Genomic DNA, 22,409 nt, shown 5'->3' on the forward strand with positions numbered 1-22,409 from the left:
GATTTGAATTACTGCCAATACATGTCTCAAAATCATACTAACTGATTTATTCATCAAGATCCCTTCTACATAAATCCTAAACAGCTGCTTCTGTTGTTTATGAAGCAGATCATCTCCTTGAAATTTTCCTTGGAAAGTCTTTTCTTTGCCTTCCTTCCTTCGCAGGATTAACATTAGTTGGTTCAGTCGCTCAGTCATGTCCAACTCTTTGTGATCCCATGAACACCAGGCTTCCTGTCCATCACCCAGCTCCCAGAGCTTGCTCAAACTCCTTTCCATTGAGTCAGTGATGCCATCCAACCATCTCATCCTTTGTTGCTCCCTTCACTTCCTGCCTTCCATCTTTCCCAGCATCAGGGCCTTTTCCAGTGAGTCAGTTCTTCACATCAGGTGGCCAAAGTATTGGAGCTTCAGCATCAGTCCTTCCAATGAATATTTAGGACTGATTTCCTTCAAGATTGACTGGTTTGATCTCCTTTCAGTCCAAGGGACTCTCAAGGGTCTTCTCCAACACCACAGTACAAAAGCATCAATTCTTTGTCACTCAGCTTTTTTTATAGTCCAACTCTTACATACATACATGACTACTGAAAAAACCATAGCTTTGACTAGATGGACCTTTGTTGGAAAAGTAATGTCTCTGCTTTTTAATATGCTATCTAGGTTTTTTAAAGCTTTTCTTCCAAGGAGTAAATGTCTTTTAATTTCATGGCTGCAATCATCATCTGCAGTGATTTTGGAGCCCAAGAAAATGAAGTCTGTCACTGTTTCCATTGTTTTCCTATCTATTTGCCATGAAGTGATGGGACCAGATGTTATGATCTTACTCTTTTTGATGTTGAGTTTTAAGCCAACTTTTTCACTCTCCTCTTTCACTTTCATCAAGAGGTTCTTTAGTTCTTCTTCACTTTCTGCCATAGGGTGGTGTCATCTGCATATCTGAGGTTATTGATATTTCTCCCGGCAATCTTGATTCCAGCTTGTGCTTCCTCCAGCCCAGCATTTCGCATGATGTACTCTACATATAAGTTAAATAAGCAGGGTGACAATGTACAGCCTTGACAATATACCTCCTTTCCCAATTTGGAACCAGTCTGTTTTTCCATGTCTGGTTCTAACTGTTGCTTCTTGACTTACATACAGATTTTTAAGCAGGCAAGTAAGGTGGTCTGGTATTCCTATCTCTTGAAGACTTTTTTTACAGTTTATTGTGATCCACACAATCAAAGGCTTTAGTGAAGTCAATGAAGCAGAAGTAGATGTTTTTCTGGAATTCTTTTGCTTTTTCTATGTTCAAATGGGTGTTGGCAATTTGATCTCTGGTTCTCTGCCTTTTCTAAATCCAGCTTGAACATCTGGAAGTTCTCAGATTCACATACTGTTGAAGCCTAGCTTGGAGAATTTTGAGCATTACTTTGCTAGCATGTGAAAAAAATTAGCATTACTTTGCTAGCATGTGAAATGAGTACAGTTTGCACTTCCTTAGTTGTTATAAAAAGCAAAATAGAAAACCTCACTCCTTTCTTTGACCCCCATCCAACTTCTTCCAATACTTCTTGTGTCTTGCTTCATTATTTCATCCATTTATTGTCATATTTCTTTTCAAAATTCCCAATTTATAGGTGACTGCTGCTGTTGACCACGTTTTAACCTTATGCCAGTAAATGGAAAACTGGCTTTAGAAAATCTGAATGTCTGCCCTCCTGCTCTTCCAGCTTATTGTTCTTCATCAGTTCTTCAAACCTGTCTGCAATCCTGGTCTCTGTGGTCATCCTTACCTTCAGTTTGGAGTGTGTCTTCAGACATTCCCAAATGTGCTATTAATTACAGAGATTTATTTAAGCATGGCCATTCCACCATGGTCTTCAAAGCACATCTCATTTAACTTCAAAAATGAACCCAAGAGTCAGAAAAGAGATACTCTTTAGCCTCATTTTTTAAAAATAAGTAAACAAAAAATTCAAGATATAAAATATCTTGTCTGATAACATTTAGCTAAGAAAACTGACAAAGTAGACCTCTTTGGCATCTGAGACTTCTGATTTCTAACTCAAGGTATGACTCTTGATTAAAAGTAAATACATTTTTGGAATATGTTTATTGCAAAATTCTAGACAAAAACATAGCTCTTTGAAAATTCTTCGTCAATGAAAAATGCAGTGACACCACAATTTTTAAAACAGTGGTTAACATGAAGGACAGCTGTTTCATGAATAGAGTGATATTTTCAGCAGTTGTCTTAATATAATATGAGGAACATAGAGATGTTGCCTCATTCCAAAATATCTATCTATAGACGGTGCCTAAAATATCTCTGTGTGGCAAATGTCTAAAACACTACTATTAGAGAGACAATCTTTTTGTCTAAAGAGCTATTCTTTTCAAGTTTCTGGAGCCTAGAGTTGAGAGGTGAGAAGTGTGTATGTATTAGTCACTCAGTCATGTTCAACTCTCTGAGACCCCATGGACTATAGCCCACCAGCCTCCTCTGTCCATGGGGTTCTCCAGACAAGAATACTGAAGTGAGTAGCCATTCCCTTCTCCAAGGGATAGTCCCAATTCAAGGATTGAACCCGTGTCTCTTGCATCGCAGGCAGATTCTTTAGCTTCTGAGCCACCAGGGAAACCCCTATATCTTCCTGGCTATTAGCACATTAAACAGGGTGACCTAGCCTTTTCCAGCTTAGGGTATGTTAGCTAGACAGTGTAAGTCCACACATCAGGAAGGCATTCAGAACTGAGGTTTTGATGAAGGGGAATTGAAGAGAGGGCCCCAGAAGAGGCTCTGCCATTGAAGAGACTGCCAGACAGCTCTGTGCACTGCGAAGGTGAGAGGCAGAAGACACCTCTGGCAAGAGCAGCTACCTGATTTGCGGGGACCAGTACAAATGAAAATGTGGAGCCCTATCTTAAAAAATGATTAAGTCTTTCAAGATGGTGACAGCAGAGCATGAAATCAATACAGGGTCTTCCCCAGCACAGGGAGAGAGGCTGATGTGACTGAACGTGTCAAACCGATGGAGTCGTCCCTGTCAAGGGATATTTCAGGGTGGGTGTTTGTAAGTGGGTGTGAATTCTATGTGCTGTGGAACATTCACCCCAGGTCTCTGCTCCGAGCAGTCCCCCTGAATCACACACGCGTTCATGTGTTTGACAAAGATTTACTGAACGTTACTGCTGAACATGCATCAGGTGCCTGGGGAGCATGCATGCATGCCGAGTCACCTCAGTCGTGTCCAACTCTTTGTGACCCTGTGGACTGTAGCCCGCCAGGCTCCACTTGCCTGTCCATGGGATTCTCCCAGCAAAAATACTGGAGTGGGTTGCCATGTCCTTCTCCAGGGGATCTTCCCCACCCAGGGATCAAATCTGTATCTCTTACATCTCCTGCATTGGCAGGTGGATTCTTTACCACTAGCACCACCTGGGAAGCCCCTGCTTTGGGTAGAGAAAGATGGATTTCTTAACAGACTTTTCCAGACTGTGGTTCTCAGGGCCTCTTTTTTTTGGTAAAGGTTTTTTAAAATTATTTATTTTATTTTTGGCTGCACTTGGCCTTCGTTGCTGCTCCAGGACTCTCTCTAGTTGTGGTGGCTGGGCTTCTCATTGTGGTGACTTCTCTTCCTGCAGAGCACAGGCGTTAGGTGTGCGGACTTCAGTAGCTGCAGCACACAAGCTCAGTAGTTGTGGTGCACAGGCTTCATTGCCCTGAGGCATGTGAAATCTTTCTGGACCAGGGATCGAACCATGTCCCCTGTATTGGCAGGCAGATTCTTAACCACTGGACCACCAGGGAAGTCCCTCAGGGCACATTTTAATGATTAGTTAAACTCTGAGAACCTGCTGCATGTCAGATTAGCTACAGTACAGATTAGCCTATATTCAGGCAAAAAATAAATAAATAAATAAAAGTTTCTCAATTTTGAGGAAAAAAATCTGTATACTATGTTTCTTAGAACCCGTCTCCACCTGGATAGTCACAAAAAGTATTAGTGTTAAAGGATACAAAGCATCCCCCAGCATGGTAATCCATTTCACTTACTTGAAGCACTCTTTCACATTTATTTGACCACATGACACTTTCCGAGACTATCTAAATGAAAGGGAAAGAAGTTATAAAGTAATAAATATAAGCTGTTCTTTCCAAAGTTTGGTGCCAAAGAGAAAACTAGAGATGGCAGAGGAATGTGAGCCTGGGAGGAGACCATTAAAAAGGTGAAAGGGAAGGGCTGCTGCTGCTGCTAAGTCGCTTCAGTCGTGTCCGACTCTGTGCAACCCCACGGACGGCAGCCCCCCAGGCTCCCCCGTTCCTGGGATTCTCCAGGCAAGAACACTGGAGTGGGTTGCCATTTCCTTCTCCAATGCATGAAAGTAAAAGTGAAGTCACTCAGTCGTGTCCGACTCTTAGGGACCCCATGGACTGCAGCCTACCAGGCTCCTCCATCCATGGGATTTTCCAGGCAAGAGTACTGGAGTGGGGTGCCATTGCCTTCTCCGAAGGAAAGGGCAGGACTCACTAATTGGAGCATCTAGCTTAGTATAATAAGGGCTACGAAAGACGGAGTTAATGTATCATAAAGTTAATATTTTGAACTCTTCAGAGTTCAAGCTCCACCAGATTTTTCCTATCCTCTCATACCCTTTTTAACAGCAGCCTCTATCCACTAGTGATCCAAAGCTGGACACTACATCTTCTTTATAGTTTATCCCCCACCACTTTTACCTGCCTCCTCTGAGAAGCCCAAGGCCTGGCTAACAGCAAAGAAAAACAGTGATTTGGATACTGGAGATGGGTTACATGACTGATAAATCAAGAGTCTGAGCATTGAGTAGGATCAAAAACCTAATCCAAAGAAAACAAAAAACAAATGACAATGCTTGATCATTGTTGTCCAAGATAACATAAACCGGCAATTTGTACTCAGATCACAAGTCTGCATTTTAGCAATAAATTCAAATGGTCTGATTTAGAAATGAGTGTGTTATGCTGAATGGATGCTTCCAGTGTAACAACAGTGACAAAGCCATTTGGTGGATTCCTCATTCTCTGGCAAGACATTATTTTTATTGGCTTTTGGGCAACATCTATTAATAGATGCTATAGTTCTCCCTGAAGATTCATGAGTCTGTGATTCTCCTATTAATAATACTTTTGAGCATATTTTGAACTAAAATAGGATTTCTTTTTTTCCAAATGGGAGTTCAAATTCAGTGCTGGGCACCCACAGGTGTTTTATTTAGAAGTGCATTCATGGATCATTCCTTCATTGCCACTGTGTTCATTTTGATTAAAAGATGAAGTCGGTAACAGGCAACTGGGACAGAGCACTGGCTGGTGCATCTCAGGGTTTCCCGGGTAGCACAGTGGCAAAGAATCTGCCAAGGCAGGAAGACACAAGAGACAGGGGTTCTATCCCTGATTTGGGAAGATCCCCTACAGTAGGAAATGGCAACCCGCTTAGTATTCTTGCCTGGGAAATCCATGGACAGGTGAGGCTGATGGGCTACAGTCCTTGGGGTTGCAAAGAGTCAGGCACGACTGAGGGACTGCGCATTTGTGCGCGCGCATGCACACACACACACACACACACACTGGTGAGACTGGGAAGCAGGCAACAACTAGAGAAAGAGATGGCAGGGATTGCTGGAGCAGATGTCAAGGAGCCTGAAGCTTGTCCTAGCTCTGCCCCTAATTTCCTGTGTGACCACTTGTCACTCTAGGCCTCTGAGTCTCCATATGTAGAAGGAGAAGTGGTGTGTCAGAGGTATCCAACCTGTTTCTGGTCCAAAGATCTCTTTTTAAGAGTAGAATATTTCATGGACCTCAACCTGATGGTTATACTTTGAATCCCATAGTGCTTTAAATTATCCTATTTTATTATTTGCTGCTGCTGCTGCTAAGTCGCTTCAGTCGCGTCCGACTCTGTGTGACCCCATAGATGGAAGCCCACCAGGCTCCCCCGTCCCTGGGATTCTCCAGGCAAGAACACTGGAGTGGGTTAGAAAGCCCTTATTATCTTATTTAGATATCACTAAATTGTTGTGACAATACCACCTAATTAAAAATTCCAGTTGCTGTTAAAGCTAAACCAACCAGATTTCACCATATTTAGAGCCTGCTATAAGAGATTCATTTAGACTTGTTTATACCATGTTTTGGGCTTCCCTGGTAGCTTAGCTGGTAAAGAATCTGCCTGCAATGCAGGAGACGCCAGTTGAGTTCCCGGGTTGGGAAGATTCCCTGGAGAAGGGATAGGCTACTCACTCCAGTATTCTTGGACTTCCCTTGTGGCTCAGCTGGTAAAGAATCTGCCTATAATGCAGGAGACCTGGGTTCTGTTCCTGGGTCAGGAAGATCCTGTGAAGAAGGGAGGAGCTGCCCACTCCAGTATTCTGGCCTGGAGAATTCCATGGACTATATAGTCCATGGGATCACAAAGAGTCAGATATAACTGAGCAGCTTTCACTTCATACAATGTTTTTGTGGTATGAGATAGTGAGGAAGGTCATTTACACATTGAGTATGAGAGATATTTGTCCTTTAAAAGAAATAATAATACATAGTAATAAAATGGCCTAGGATACTCAGAGACCGCCTCATATGCATATGGAGAATGACTAAGGAGCCATATGTGACCATCAGAAGACATCTAGGCAGGGAGGGAAGGAATGTGCTCCATTGCAGGCTGACGTCAGGCAATTTTTTCCTCATTGTATTTCTTTTCATCCCACTTGGCACCTCTGAACTCTGGAAGAACTTGAAAACAGAGTTTGGGAAGTGAAACACATAAAATAATTTGTGATCTCAAAGCCTTTTTTTTTTCTTCTTCCCCTTCTCCCCCCTTTTTTCCTTCCCCAGAAACAGGAAACAATCTGTCTAATCCTCCCTTTTGAGAGTCAGTAGTGAAATCTGCAGTTGTCTTTGTACATCCTTACCTTGGGGACCTTAAATTGTAATGACATCCAAAGTCCTTACTTGCGGCTTCCCAGACAGGATAGAAAAATGCTTCCAGTGTGCGTCATATCATTGTTTAAATGTTTTGATTAATCACTTTAGTTTGATGGTTTTTTTTAAACTATAACAACCTAAAAGGAGGAATACATATGCCATCAGTTTCCTTTGCTAATATGTGTCCCCAGAAAATTCTTTGTTTCCAAAACTTGGTTAAAATAATTCCAAAGCTAAAATTTCCACCTCTTGGTATATTTTTTTTTTAACTAACTTTTGTCTTGCATTGAGCCATATCCTTTTACAATCCCGACTCATCACAGAGATCCCCTTAATTAGTGAATTTCAACAATCTCATTGGAAGATCAGGAATTGGACACTTTAGTTTACTTATTTTAAGAACACTTGAAGATAAAGCTTAAAAATTGGTTTGGATTTCCTTGACATCACAGTTCCTAGGCCGTAACAAGATGTTCTCTTGTAAAACAGATTACGCTAACTGAATCTTCCAAGTGGTTGTCAGGACAACCTTTTCCTTCTTCTCAGCTAGGATTCAACTGAGTGTTAACCTGGATGTTCAGAAGAAAATTGACCAGCTTTAAGGAAAAAAAAAAATATGGGGAACTCAAGATCTGCTAGGGCATTAAATTATCATTTGACTTGTGTCATTTCAAGGACTGAGAATGTAAACTAAATGTTTTGATTGATTCTGACCAGGTATTTTGGGAATGTGGACATACTCTGTAGAGAAAATGTCCACATTCAAAATACCTGGTCAGAATCAATCAAAACATTTAGTTTACATTCTCAGTCCTTGAAATGACATGGTGTTTGGACATGGAGAAAACGTCTGTCCAAGATACCCCGAGTTCAGCTCCAAACGTTAGCTGTATTTGACTCATGCCCAAGCTATCGGAGCTTTACCCAGGAGGCACATTATCATCCACACCTTTCGTTCTAAATTTACTGTACCAAACTTTACCAAAAGAATTCCAGATTCGAAAATAATAAAAAGCCAAGGAGCGTCAGTTCCATTGTTAGCCCAGAAATGAGTCACTGCTGCAGAATTTCTTCTGTCTACTGATTAGACCGGATACGCGCTGGGCGGTGCAGCAGGAAAGGCTTGTTGCTCTTTGTATGTGTGAGTTAATAGTCACAAAAGGTCACAATTTTAACATGTTAAAAACCAAATCTCTCTCCTGGGCATCTGGCAGGGTTTTTTTTTTTTTTTCCAACACAACCTCCCAGGAGCAAAGGGGAAAAAAAATATAGTTTTTTCCCTTCTAACCTGAGATTACTCTCTGCTGACATGGCTACGTGCTTTTGTGCACGGAGACCAAGATGACATGGATTTTTGTGTTTGGCGGGGCTGATGTGACTTGAGTTATCTGACATTTCTGGAAGAGCAGTTGGTCTGAGTTCTTTCTGGCCTGGCCAAGCACACTGTTCATATTCTGTGGCCACAAAGAAATCAGAGCCTTGCACCCAACACCATTTTTGCAATAGAAGTGACTTTCTTCCAAAGCATGAAATGGGGCATAATTAGAGTGAAAAGATAGTTTGTCTAAACCAACATACTTCTGAGGGTGAAAAGGAGGCTTTATTAATAATTAGACCAGGACAGCAGGAGTAAACTGGGTCTGTCCCAAGCAAACCAGGTGCATGATCACCCTAAGGGTTTGTGTTAACCAAGCATTTACCAAAAGAATATGAAATAGAATATGTGACATTTATTTAATACTCGCTGAGTGATGGCCACTGTGTCCACTAAAAAATACAGTCACAACCTGAAAGTAGATAGTTATTTTATTATGTGGGAATGTTTAGGACTCCCAGCCCCACAGAGACAGAATCTCAGTAGCTCTGAGAAAACTGTTCCAAGAAGGTAGAAGGGGGAGTCAGGCTATATACAAGTTTACAACAAAGGGAGCAGGTAGTCCGAACATCAAAGATCAGATATCAAGTTAAGGAATTTAGCAATTTATGTATAAGAAGATGCAAGCCTCTGCTGCTAAGTTACTTCAGTCATGTCTGACTCTTTGTGACCCTGGGGACCGTAACCCACTAGGCTCCTCTGTCCATGGGATTCTCCAGGCAAGAATTGTGAAGTGGGTTGCCATGCCCTCCAGTGGATCTTCCTGGCCCAGGGATTGAACCCACATCTCTTATATCTACCTGCAAGCCTCTGGGCTCACTGAATTCATTCCTTTATTATGCACCTCAGCTATCTGGGGCCAAATCCTGTTTCCTTGTTCATCTTAAGGAGTGGTAGATAGCTGCTTCTTGCATTCCCCCCAGCTCCTCAGTGGGGCAGGGAGTGAGGTGGGGGGATTGGCTAGGTCACAGTTTTAGGAGCCCTCATTCACATTTGGCTTCCTTGGTGGCTCAAAAGGTAAAGAATCTGGTTCAATCCCTGGTTTGGGAAGATCCCCTGGAGAAGGGAATGCGACCTACTCCAGTATTCTGGCCTGGAAAATTCCATGGACAGAGGAGCCTGGTGGACTACAGTCCATGAGGTCGACTAACACTTTCACTTTCATTCACATTTGGAGGCCAGAAATTGCTGTTGGCTATGATATTTCTTGTTTATTTATATGGCAGGAGATGTTTTCATTTCACAACTGTGCTAAGCATTCTATGGATTATCTCATTTAAACCTTGCAAATTTTGAAGCCTATTAGGTAAACACTCTTTGCCATGCCAGGGGTTTTTAAACTTTTGGGGGGGAAACAAAACATTAGGAAGACAAAATCTTCCACAAAACACTGATAAGGAAAACCAATAACAATAATTTTAAGAAGAAAGAGTAAAGAGAAATGCTTTGGTCAAAACTGGAATTAGGAACCAGTCTAAGGACACCCTCCTTCCCCACACAGACACTGTGGTAGAACCTGGGCTCCTGGGAATTCTGTGAATAGCCTTTGGCTAGACGTTGACAGGCTCTGACTCATTTAATCCTCACGATCTTAATGAGGTTTGTCGTTAACTTCATTTTACAGGTCAGGGAAATTCAGCTGTGATAGAATAAGTGATTTGTTCAAAAGTGTGTAGCTGGTAGGTTCAAAAGCAAGGATTCAAACTTGAATCTGTCTGACTCCAGGCTTCCTTCTTTCTACTAGGTCATCTACCTCCACTGTAGGTGACTTCACTAGAAGGTGACTTCTAGGCTGGTTCATATTTAAAAACATATTTGAATTTTTCCATCTAGGCTTACCCACTCCAGTATTCTTGCAGAAAAAATCCCATGGACGGACCTGGTGGGCTGCAGTCCAAAGGATCACAAAAAATTGGACATGACTGAGCAACTAAGCACATCTAGGCTTGCCCAGGCTGAGCAGTTTGTCAGAGCAGTCTTCTGCCCGATGTGCTCTTAGTTCTGTAAGGTCCTCAGAGGACTCATTCCATAGCCTATCATCCAGCCCTGTTTGACCAGATAGCACCAAAGAATAGCTAACACTATGATATCTTCAAGTGCTTAGCTATAGAGTAATAAATATTTTTAAATGGACTGTTCATTTATATCTCACAACAGTACTATAAAGCAGGTATGGTTAGATGATTATCTCATCATTTTGCAGTTGAGAAAACAGTGCAGCAAAGATTATGTAATAAGGGTAAAGCAGCTAATAAGTGGTGGAGACAATTTGTCTTGACAACAGTGTATGATGTCTTTTTACCTCTTAACGCTCTTTGGCCCCTACTGGTAATGAACCTGATGCTCTGGCATCTCAAGTTTTTTCAAACTCACAATGACTCTCATGGTTAACTGGGTTGCCTTGCCCTGCTTTTATATGCACTTACTCATTTTTGATAATCTAATTCCCATTTGGCAATAGGTATTGTACCTTAATGTGTTATACCCCCAGGAAAAGATTTGTATATAAACAGGATACTCCAAGGAGAGATAGTGCTTTAAATACAGTATGTTGGGTAATGGTGGTGATTTTGGCATGCTGCCTGACTGATGACAGCCTTTCTCCACTGAAGCATCATCTTGATCACCATGGAACTTTAAAAATCTTAACCTTGGTTGAGTTTTTAACTATGATCTGTTGGAGATCAAGGATTATTTAGTGCCTTGATAATTGAGTTTGCTTATGCCTTTTATGTGGTGTTGGAGAAGATGCTTGAGAGTCCTTTGGACTGCAAGGAGATTCAACCAGTCCATCCTAAAGGAACTCGGTCGTGGATACTCATTGGAAGGACTGATGCTGAAGCTGAAACTCAATACGTTGGCCACCTGATGCAAAGAACCGACTCACTGGAAAAGACCTTGATACTGGGAAAGGTTTCAGGTGGAAGGAGAAGGGGATGACAGAGGATGGGGTGGTTGGTTGGCATCACCGACAGGATAGACATGAGTTTGAGTAGGCTCCAGGAGTTGATGATGGACAGGGAAGCCTGGCGTGCTGCCATCCATGGGGTCACAGAGTCAGACATGACTGAGCAACTGAACTGACTGATGCCTTTTAATGTAATAAAAAGAAAATGTTGGATGATGCCTTTTAAAGTAATAAAAAGAGAATTCCTGCTTCTTACCTTTAAGAACCAGCTTTCTCAGAAACTTTACATCAGTAATATAGATCCAGACCTCAGCAAGTCCTTGGAGCCCTGTCTGACCCAAAAGGTCCCTGCAATCTGAGTCAGAGTTCTCCTGGAGGCTGAATTAGTACAGGGCTGTCTTAAGGGTTCATGATTAATCTTGCTATGTTCATTTATTCCATAAATATATTTTGTTTTAGGCACTATGGTCAGCCTATAAAAGACTGTATTTGTCCCATATCAGGATAAATAAAACCTGCAGGTTAAATTATTAGAATTTAAGTTCTTACAAAGATCAGCAGTGTTCTACATACCAATATATGTAATTGGAAATAATATTTTAAAAGATGATTGTAATGAGTTCCTGATTTTGAGTCAACTTCCAGTTAATGCATTCTGTGATGCCTGTTCCCTTCTTTTAGCCTAGAGCTTATATGTTTTCATACTACATGAGACAGCCTGGCCTCAGTAACCGACTTGACAAGTATTTACTTCAGACTAGTAAATGTTTTCCACTTTTGCAAATATGCATAAACTGTAACATCATGCCTGCTCTCAAAGGACCTAAAACCTAGTTAGAAATAATTTTGAAATGGAATTAGTATATCACATGATATAAAATTACTTGTAGTCAAGACCCTGTCTTAGCCCTGTCTTTTTCTACCCCTTTATAAATGACAGATAAAAAGACACAAGGCATGCTTGTTAACTATCTGGGAGACACCAGATAGTTAGGGGATGAGAAATAAAGGCTAATATACTGAATGATAGAAATGGTGATGTCAGTAAATAAGAACTTTGTGCTGAAACCAACAAGTTGAATAGGAATAAACAAAGTTCTGCACTAAGTTTGAAAAAAATAAGTACAGAATGAAAGAGAGCTGTGATTTCCACATTCAAAAATCATCCTGTGGGCTTTTTCTTTAACCCAAACCTTAACTCAATATCCTAAAATACTTGCCGAGCACCAGGCACTCGGTAGGCACTGCAGGATCTTTCTACCCAGTGCACCTGCAGAAGCAGACTCTTTGGCTTATAACATGCAGCTAGAGAAGGAAATATTCCCACTGACTTGATCTCATCTAGAGTAGACACAACACTCTAAGAAGGTCATACTTGATAAAACAGCCTATGGAAAGAGGAGGCTAGACTGGGGAGTGACAGGGAAACCAGGCTGCATAGAAATATTGAGTGACCACAGGATGTTTAGTCTAGAGAAGAAAAGATTACAGGACTTTGATGGTTGTTTTCCAACACTTAGAGAGCTATTGTGTGACTCTTAAGAGGAACCTTAAGGCTTTTAGGGTTATTTCAGTTTGACCAGTGGGGCGGGTGAAAGTTAAAGAGGAGCAGATTCATTCTGATGTCTTCAAAAGTTTTCCTGCCAACTTTGGCAAAGGCTAACTACTCCCTGGCAGAAACTAGCTGACCATCTACCATGTAGACCTCTCCCTCCTGGAAAGGCGACATTTTGTTGGCAGTTGGAATGCATGCCCTCTGAGGATCCCTCAGATGGAGAATCTTTCCCTTTTATTTTTCAAAACAAGTGAGAAGTAACCTCACTTTTCATACACCTCCCTTAAGCCTTGATATCCACAAGAGTTTTGTTAGTTTGCAGGTAATGAATTTGCTTCCACATCTTGTCCACATTCACTGGCAGAAACAACATTTGACTTAGTTAACAGAATGTGATAGTAAGTATACTCCAAGCATTAAAATTACGCTGCTGACTTTTCTGGGGTAAGATGGTGATTAAACCTAGTCTTCACCTTCATTCATTCAACAGTTGGACATGTAGATACCAATGTTCACCGGAACATATAAGAAGGGGAAAATCTTGTCTCAAAGTGAGGTAAATGGTGAGAGGAAACTCACAGACCAGAGTCCAGGAGACTGAGCACTTGTAAGGCTCTATAGACTGTCTGCAGCTTAAGGAGGGAGCCTAATGAGCTGTGCAGATGCCAAAGGAAGGGAGGTACCTCTCAACTCCCTAGAGCGGCCTCAATATTTCCTGTGGCTGGCTCTCCCAAGCCTCACAGTCAAAACCAGCATCTTCCGGACACCTGCTGTTTTGGGGTGTGCCCAGATGTCATCGTCCAGCTGAGAAAAGTCATCACCTCAGCTGGCCACTCCTGTTGTCGACTTAGGATCAAGGAACACTTTGACCAGAGAGCTGCCTTTAGTACAACAAAATGTGCAGTTCTATAGAAAAGCAATGATGATATATTTCTGCCAATGAGTTGCAGTTGCCAAAAAAATCATGTATTTACCTCTCTATTACCAAGTACATCATTTGGGCATCCCATTGATAAAGCGAGAGAGTTCCAGAAAAATCTATTTCTGCTTTATTGACTATGCCAAAGCCTTTAACTGTGTGGATTGTAATAAACTGTGGAAAATTCTGAAGGAGATGGGAATACCAGACCACCTGACCTGCCTCTTGAGAAACCTGTGTGCAGAACAGGAAGCAACAGTTAGAACTGGACATGGAACAACAGACTGGTTCCAAATAGGAAAAGGAGTACGTCAAGGCTATATATTGTCACCCTGCTTATTTAACTTATATGCAGAGTACATCATGAGAAACGCTGGGCTGGAGGAAGCACAAGCAGGAATCAAGATTGCTGGGAGAAATATCAATAACCTCAGATATGCAGATGACACCACCCTATGGCAGAAAGTGAAGAAGAACTAAAGAGCCTCTTGATGAAAGTGAAAGAAGAGAGTGAAAAAGTTGGCTTAAAACTCAACATTCAGAAAACTAAGATCATGGCATCTGGTCCCATCACTTCATGGCAAATAGATGGGGAAACATTGGAAACAGTGGCTGACTTTATTTTTCTGGGTTCCAAAATCACTGCAGATGGTGATTGCAGCCATGAAATAAAAAGACACTTACTTCTTGGAAGAAAAGTTATGACCAACCTAGACAGCATATTGAAAAGCAAAGACATTACTTTGCCAACAAAAGTCCGTCTAGTCAAGGCTATGGTTTTTCCAGTGGTTGTGTATGGATGTGAGAGTTGGACTATAAAGAAAGCTGAGTGCCGAAGAATTGATGCTTTTGAACTATGGTGTTGGAGAAGACTCTTAAGAGTCCCTTGGACTGCAAGGAGATCCAACCAGTCTATCCTAAAGGAGCTCAGTCCTGAATATTCATTGGAAGGACTGATGTTGAAGCTGAAACTCCAATACTTTGGCCACCTGATGCAAAGAGCTGATTCACTGGAAAAGACCCTGATGCTGTGAAAGATTGAGGGCAGGAGGAGAAGGGGACGACAGAGGATAAGATGGTTGCATGGCATCACCAACTCAATGGACATAGCTTTGGGTGGACTCCAGGAGTTGGTGATGGACAGGGAGGCCTGAGGTGCTACAGTTCACGGGGTTATAAAGAGTCAAACATGACTGAGCGACTGAACTGAACTGAACTGATTGACCTGTTTAGTGTTAGTTCTGAAGGATGAAGTGTTTCTAACTTAACACTATTGTTTAAGAGAGTGAAATCTTACTGCTTTTAATACCTTGTAAGCTTATATTTATAGAAGTGGGCAAGTAAACCTAGATATAAGCCCAATTTTAGTTATTACCATTAACTAGAAGTCACATTATAGTGAGGCAATATACCTCATTTTTAAAGTTGAAGTGCTGAAAGTCCTCAACACAATTATTTTGAATGGTAACAACAGCCACTAGGAAGAATTAATAAGTTTAAAATTGGTTGTAGTATTGGTTACAGAGTTATGTAGACTTTATAAGACTTCACATAGTTACTAATAGGGATGCAGTTACTCAGTGAGCAGGAAAAATAACATTTATACAACTATAGTAGCTTTGCTAGGTAAAGGAACCATTATAAAAAAAATTCAATATACCTCCTTTATGTATAAATGTATAAGGAGCAGTGTTATTACTTCTCATGAAGTTAGGGACCTTCTAATTAGTGATTAGACCTTCACTAATCTTAAACATATGGTACACGGGATAACTAGTGATGATAGTGAAGGGGGAAAAAGCAAGAACCAATTCTCTTTTTCCAACTCATTTAAGGATCTCCTGCTATTGTATTTAAATACCCAGCACACCACACCCAAAAGCTGTTTCCCCATTAGTTCAGTTCAGTTCAGTTGCTCAGTCGTGTCCAACTCTTTGCAACCCCTTGAATTGCAGCACACCAGGCCTCCCTGTCCATCACCAACTCCCGAAGTTTACCCAAACTCATGTCCATCGAGTCAGTGATGTCATCCAGCCATCTCAGCCTCTGTCGTCCCCTTCTCCTCCTGCCCCCAATCCCTCCCAGCATCAGAGTCTTTTCCAGTGAGTCAACTCTTTGCACAAGGTGGCCAAAGTACTGGAGTTTCAGCGTTAGCATCATTCCTTCCAAAGAACACCCAGGACTGATCTCCTTCAGAATGGACTGGTTCGATCTCCTTGCAGTCCAAGGGGCTCTCAAGAGTCTTCTCCAACACCACAGTTCAAAAGCATCAATTCTTTGGTGCTCAGCTTTCATCACAGTCCAACTCTCACATCCATACATGACCACTGGAAAAACCATAGCCTTGACTAGACGGACATAACATACTCAAATAAACCATTGCAAGGTAGTTCTTTTAACTTGTAGAAAGAGCAACATTTTACAGTTCAGTTTTGTTCAGTAAACCTACATCAATCAAATCCAAGTGCATAAATCCGTATAACATATGAAGAATGATAAGGCACCCTAGAAGTAATACTAACACTCCAAATAGAAGTGAATTTATTTAACCCTAGCAATAATCCTGTGAGAATAATCCCGTTATTCTCCTACTTTAATAGCCGATGAAACTGAGACAAAAGCATTTTAAGGAACTTGCCCAAGATCAATTTGCCCTCGCTAAGACTAGGCATCAGAGGGATTTGAACTCAGACAGTCTGGTTCCAAAGTCCAAGTACTTAACCACAAGGCTGTACTGCCTCCCCAGTAATGATGTTAGTTAAATTAATCAAATGCCTACTGTGTAGCAGACACTGTGTTAATCCCTTCATATATATTAGCATATTAAAATCATCTATCAGGTCATCTGGACATAGGAAAGAGGGACAACAAAAGAATTACCATGCCAACTGTTCTGTGTGTCTTTGGCACAGCACTTTCACTTGAGTGTGGTCTCTGCGTTACTTGAGATGCTGGGATGTTAGCAATAAGTTGTATTATCTCTTCCTTGCAGGGGTGGAATGGTCCAAACCAGCGAGCAGTATGAATTTGTGCATCACGCTCTGTGCCTGTACGAGAGCAGACTTTCAGCAGAAACTGTCCAGTGATTCTCTGAAGACTTACCAGACCTTTGATCTCTAGGGGTGATTAGCTGATTACCCACTCAAGGCTTCTGGAAGGAGCTTCCCGCAGTGGAAGGGAAGAGAAGCCATGAAGCCAAGTCGGGGCATGGATTGTGGAAGATGGCAACATATTCAAGTCCTCCAGCCTCTTGTGTATATGAATGCACTTGTAAGCATCCCTTAAATTATTTTGAAGGTCCTCTGCTGATGGAGGTATGGTCGATTTCTCACACTGCTAAGGAGGAATTTGTTTTGTCTGTATTGACTATCTGCCACACAGAATATATGTATGAAATATATGTCATCAGATGATACCTTGAAGAGCTGCTGAAGAAATTATTATTGTGTGTTTAGATGCTTTAATGTTTGCAAAATCTGTCTTGTGAATGGACTGTCAGTTGTTAAACTATTCCTGTTTTAAGTGCTAATTCCTTCTCAGTTACCAGAATCTTGCCGCTAAAGTTGCAAGTGATTGATGATGGATTTTTAACAAATAAGTCTGTGTTTTTGAAAAAAAATCAAAAGCAGTAACTATTTTATATGGAAATGTGTCTTGAAATATTACCTATTAAATGTGTATTTATCAGTACCTCCTATCAAACAATTACAGAGCACAATGATTGTCATTGGGTATATATGTATTTACTCTCTACTATTGAACATAGAGGTGGTTTCTGCTCCAGAATTCTATCCACTGTATTTCTACATTGTGAGTCATTTTACTTTCAAAGGGAAAAACAAATTTGTAGCAACTATGATGTATTAAGAATTTTAAATACTTGTCTCTCTTTTACTAAGAAAGAATTTTTGAATACAATGTCTACCTAAAATCTCTCTCCCAGTAAAAGGCAGATGCCTTTGAGATTGATGTAACCTGTCCCATTTCCAGTGGTTCTTTAAAAGGATGCTGCCATGGATATCCTTAAATCTCTGAAACGATTTAATCCTCAAGAGACAAAGTTTTAAAAAACAATCTACACTCAGCAAACACTAGATGTTCTGCTCACATATGAATTTTTAATGCAGCTATGTTGACTTTGTTTCCTACTGCCAATAAACTACTCTTAATACTACATGTTGAGTAAGGCATATGCTTTTTTTTCTTATTTGGAAAGAGACCATTATCTTTTAGGGAAAGCCTGCAGTCAACAGTGTGATGGGTGTAATTTTAGTCTGCCTCTCCCCAGTAGAGATGGCGATTTCAAAACGTAGTATTGTCATCACTTGAGTGATAATGATCTAGAACTGCCATCATTATGTGGTTTTCCTCGATAGACTTCCAGCTATCATTATACACACAGTACATGTTTATGTCTTCATATCCCTTGTCACAGACCCTCATAAATTACATGGTTGGTGTTTGTTCGGCAGAATCACATCACCTGAAGAGATGTAATGCTGTAGGAACATTGAATTACCTAAGATTACAATTCTTTTCTTCCTTCTTGAGCTTAGTCGTGTGGCAAAGGGATGGTAGACGAAAACTTACACATTTTATTCTGCTCCTGGGGGCTGGAATTTTTTTCGACATTAAAAAAAAAGAGAAGTAATCATAATCCCTTCTTTCTAAGGAAACAGACAAAAGGACAACTGGTGTAAAACTTCCCCCAAACAATTCAATAGGAGGAAGTGCTCGTCACTGACTTTTCCCCCCACCATGAAGGCACATTTCCTTCCTAGTCTTTGCTTCTCTTATCTGGGAGAATTTTTTTTTCCCCCAAGCAAAGCATGAACAGTCGTTAAGTGGAAAATGGAGGCTGAATTTTACATGGCGATTCTTACCTGCTTCATCTTCGTGAACTCAGGTGAGTGGGTCTGCCTCAAGTTTCCTGAGGCATTTCTTCAAATAGCCAGCAAAGGAGTCTCTGTCCTTAGAAAAGTGTGTGAAACAAAGCGGAAATGGAGCCAGGTCTCCATGGCAGTTTAGCCAGAGACGATGAGGAGGGGGAATAAAAGGAGCCTGTGATGCCCACACTGTTGAGATTTCTCCCCAAAAGAAAATAAATGGCCTCTTCTGGTGTCCTCCAAATGCCTCAGGCAGCTCCTGAAATGGCATCTGAATAGTAGAGACTAAAGCAACCCCAAGGTGGGGAAAACGTATTATTACGCAACTGTCTGTGGCATCTTTCTGCTTTTTCTCTGTCAAGTTATAGTTTGGTTTCCTTTGTGTTAAATAAAGAAAACATAAGAAATATAATTAAAGGGAGTTGAGGAACTGTGGTGGGTTTTATTTGGAAGTTGTTATTTGGAACGTCTGAATATTTTAATAGAATGGCTGAGAAAATTAAGTAAAAGCACCTTGAAGATGGTTTTTGAGCCTGAATATTTCACTTTTTAATCTGATGTTTAACAACTGGGTATTCAGTTTTCTCTTATTAGCATTTGAAGGAAGACTGCAGATACTGTCACAAAATAGAAAAATACTTCTTTATAGTATTATAAAAATTTAATTTGTGATAATCAATACTTTAATTACTTACTATTAGCTAGGAGAATGTGCTTAGAAGAATGGAAAATTTTGTTTTATTTTGGGATAAATGTACCTAATTTTCAAAAACTGTATTCAAACTCATCCATTTGTATACAAACACTTATTGCAGTGGTAACTTAAGAATTGGAAAATGGAGTGTTTCTTTAGAGTGGAGAATGGAGGTGAGGTGGAAGGAATGAAATGGTTAAAATGGGAATTGGATTTTATATAACTTTAGCATTTAAATATTTGGGCTAAAATATCTCACCGTATTCTTTGGATGGTTTAGTTTCTTTTCCAAGCTTCCTTTCATTATTTCAATGGGGGCATATTTTCTTCCCTAAACCATGTGAAAGGAAAAGAAAAGAAGCTAAGTGTGACATTTTTGCATTGTTTGTTTTGGGATTTTTAAATCACATGTGTTGAATCTGGAACTATTCACTTTAAATGATAGCAATTGCAAAAGATAAGTAAACCTTGTGTTTTGACCAGGCTGATTTGTGGGTGGGTTGCTTTGTTTTCTGGTGGGTTTTATGGTTTGTTGCATAGCACTTGATGAGCTTCTCATCTTCCAGAGGGGTTTCAGATTGTCCATGTCCAGAAACAGCAATGTCTTTTCAAAAATGGGAGAGTGGTCATGGACTTGTGCAATAGGACAAACCAGAACCAGCAGTGGATGTGGACTGAGGATGGAAAGCTCCTTCATGTTAAATCTGCTCTATGCCTGGGCATCTCCAATTCCTCTGGTGGCCCTGGCCGAGCCGCCATCTTTGCCCCCTGCTCCCAGGCTCCTCGATGGACTTGCTATGAGAAGGAAGGGTTCCTTGAGGTGGAAAATGCCTCTCTCTTTCTCAAGAAACAAGGCGTCAGGGTAGTGGTCAAGAAGGGCAGAAAGTACCTCCATAGCTGGATGAAAATAGATGTCAACGAGGAGGGAAAACCAGTCAATGAAAGCCTCTGCTCTAAAAAAGGTGAGTTCTTCCTTTCAGAATTGATTCTGAAAGTTCTGTTAAATATCTTGCTGTTTTGCATTTAAGGGAAGTCCACATGCTCCAACAAAATTCCAGTGGAAGATTCATAAGCTAATGGAAATGGATTGTGTGGTACACACCAACTTGGAAAACTTCATTATCTTCGTTAAAATAAGCCCAACTTTCCTTTTTCTGTCTATCTCTCATGCTTCCTTCCTTTTTTTTCCTTGCTTCTTTTATTAATTCAACAAATATTTCTTGAGCTTCTCTTTTGTGTCAAACATTAAGCACTTTGGCTAAATACTAGTAGACGTGGGAATGTAAATGTCTATACCATACACAGGTAATGACTAAAGGCAATGATAAGGAAATTAATAATTTTGCTGATGTAGACACTTCTGTTCTCGGATTATGAGGAGCTATTAGAACATCAAAATGGTGCTTTATAAGACTGGGAAGATAATAAGTTATGCTTTTGTAAATCTCTTGTACTAATGTTAGAGGTAGATTTTTTTGGAGGTAGTATCTTTGAAATGTTAAGAACCAATGTGCAGCTATAGAATCTTCTAATTTGTTGATCATTGATGAATATAACCTAGATGATGAACATATAAAAACTTGTATACACATGCATAAATTTCTGGTACGACATACAGTTCAGTCCTAGACTAGGAATATTTATTTGTCGATACAGCTTAATTTTCTATTTTACTTAATCATCTTATTGCTTATTTACTCCTTTATTAGAGGTTTGCTTTAGGAAGTCATGGAGGATAAAAGAATTGCTACATACTAGCTATAAATAACTGGAGAATTTTCTAGAAATGAAGCCCTTCCTTAAGATTAAAATTTGTCAAGGTAAAGTGAATTGTCCCAAATAATTAAATAGCAGAGGTATAGATTAGAACCCAGGGTTTTTGTTTGTTTGTTTGTTTTACCTTTCTTTTGTATTAGAGTATAGCAGATTAGCAAACAGCATTGTGATAGTTTCAGCTGAACATTGAAGGGACTCAGCCATAGATACACATGTATCCATTCTCCCCCAAACTCCCCTCTATCCAGACTGCCATATAACACTGAGCAGAGTTCCATGTGCTATACAGTATGACTTTGTTGAGAACCTGTTTCTTGATTCCTTGTCCAATATATGTTCCATTTTATAGTAGTTTCCACATGCTCATCCATAGGATTCTTGCCCAATTGGCTACATTCAGAATCACCTGGTAGAGAGGAGTAAAATGAATTATTGCCATCATTTCTTCCTTTACTGTTGTTTCCAAGATTTGATTCCAAGAAATCTATATTTGGGCATGATACTGGATGCTTTTTAAAAATTTCCCCAAATAATTTTAATTCATAGCCTCATTTCAGGATCAGCATCCACTGTACATTTAACTCTTTTTATTAGGTCTTTATTTTTGAGACTTATATGAGTTTTTTCACACACTGATCTTTGAACAATTTTACGTCACTCTAAGAGTCGGACACAACTGAGTGACTTCACTTTCATTTTTCACTTTCATGCGTTGGAGAAGGAAATGGCAACCCACTCCAGTGTTCTTGCCTTGAGAATCCCAGAGATGGGGGAGCCTAGTGGGCTGCTGTCTATGGGGTTGCACAGAGTTGGACATGACTGAAGTGACTTAGCAGCAGCATTTACTTTAAGTAGGTGCCAATTAAATGGGCTCTTCTATAGTACAAGAAGAATCTCTGTTCTTATAAAGACTTCTGATATGAGAATAAGATAAAAAAATATAAAATTTAATTATGAAATTCAACTTTATCAGGGAGAATACATCACATAGCACCATCCAAACTGTTCCTTTCCTGTAGTTCATCTACCTAGGCCTATCCTAAACAACACAGAAACATTGTAAATATTTCAGTTGTATGGTGTATGGTTATACCCAAGCAGGGAGATTCCTCCCCAACTCCCAATCAAACCTTAGAAAAATGTTCTTTCATTAGAACTTTTAAAAAGCACATATGAATTCAAAAGATATGGATTATTCAAGATAAAAGATAATTCATGGAAAAACTATTTCTTTCAACCTTCACACAAAACATGTCTAATGATATACATTTCAAAAGTAAAGTAGATATAATAGACTACTTGCAGGTAACCACTGAACATGCCATATCCAAAATGCCTGATAATGTG

General features: G+C 40.3%; 2 protein-coding genes across 8 annotated transcripts in view; both read left to right on the plus strand.

The window, feature by feature from the left end:
• The window catches only part of PTPRR (protein tyrosine phosphatase receptor type R), a 273,204-nt gene extending 255,324 nt beyond the window's left edge, over window positions 1–17,880 (plus strand). For 5 of the 6 annotated variants that reach the window (XM_059886567.1, XM_010805079.3, NM_001113261.1 and 2 more), the window contains 1 exon segment: window positions 16,699–17,880. In XM_059886567.1, the coding sequence (XP_059742550.1) occupies window positions 16,699–16,792 (94 nt within the window). In that variant the 3' untranslated portion in view covers window positions 16,793–17,880. 6 annotated transcript variants of the gene reach the window in all.
• A 646-nt stretch (window positions 17,881–18,526) lies between these two features.
• The window catches only part of PTPRB (protein tyrosine phosphatase receptor type B), a 130,533-nt gene continuing 126,650 nt past the window's right edge, over window positions 18,527–22,409 (plus strand). The window contains exons 1-2 of one of the 2 annotated variants that reach the window (XM_059886183.1): window positions 18,527–18,612; window positions 19,853–20,248. In XM_059886183.1, coding sequence (XP_059742166.1) covers window positions 18,558–18,612; window positions 19,853–20,248 — 451 coding nt within the window. In that variant the 5' untranslated portion in view covers window positions 18,527–18,557. 2 annotated transcript variants of the gene reach the window in all.

Source organism: Bos taurus, chromosome 5 (genome assembly GCF_002263795.3).
Source record: "Bos taurus isolate L1 Dominette 01449 registration number 42190680 breed Hereford chromosome 5, ARS-UCD2.0, whole genome shotgun sequence".
NCBI lineage: Eukaryota > Metazoa > Chordata > Mammalia > Artiodactyla > Bovidae > Bos > Bos taurus.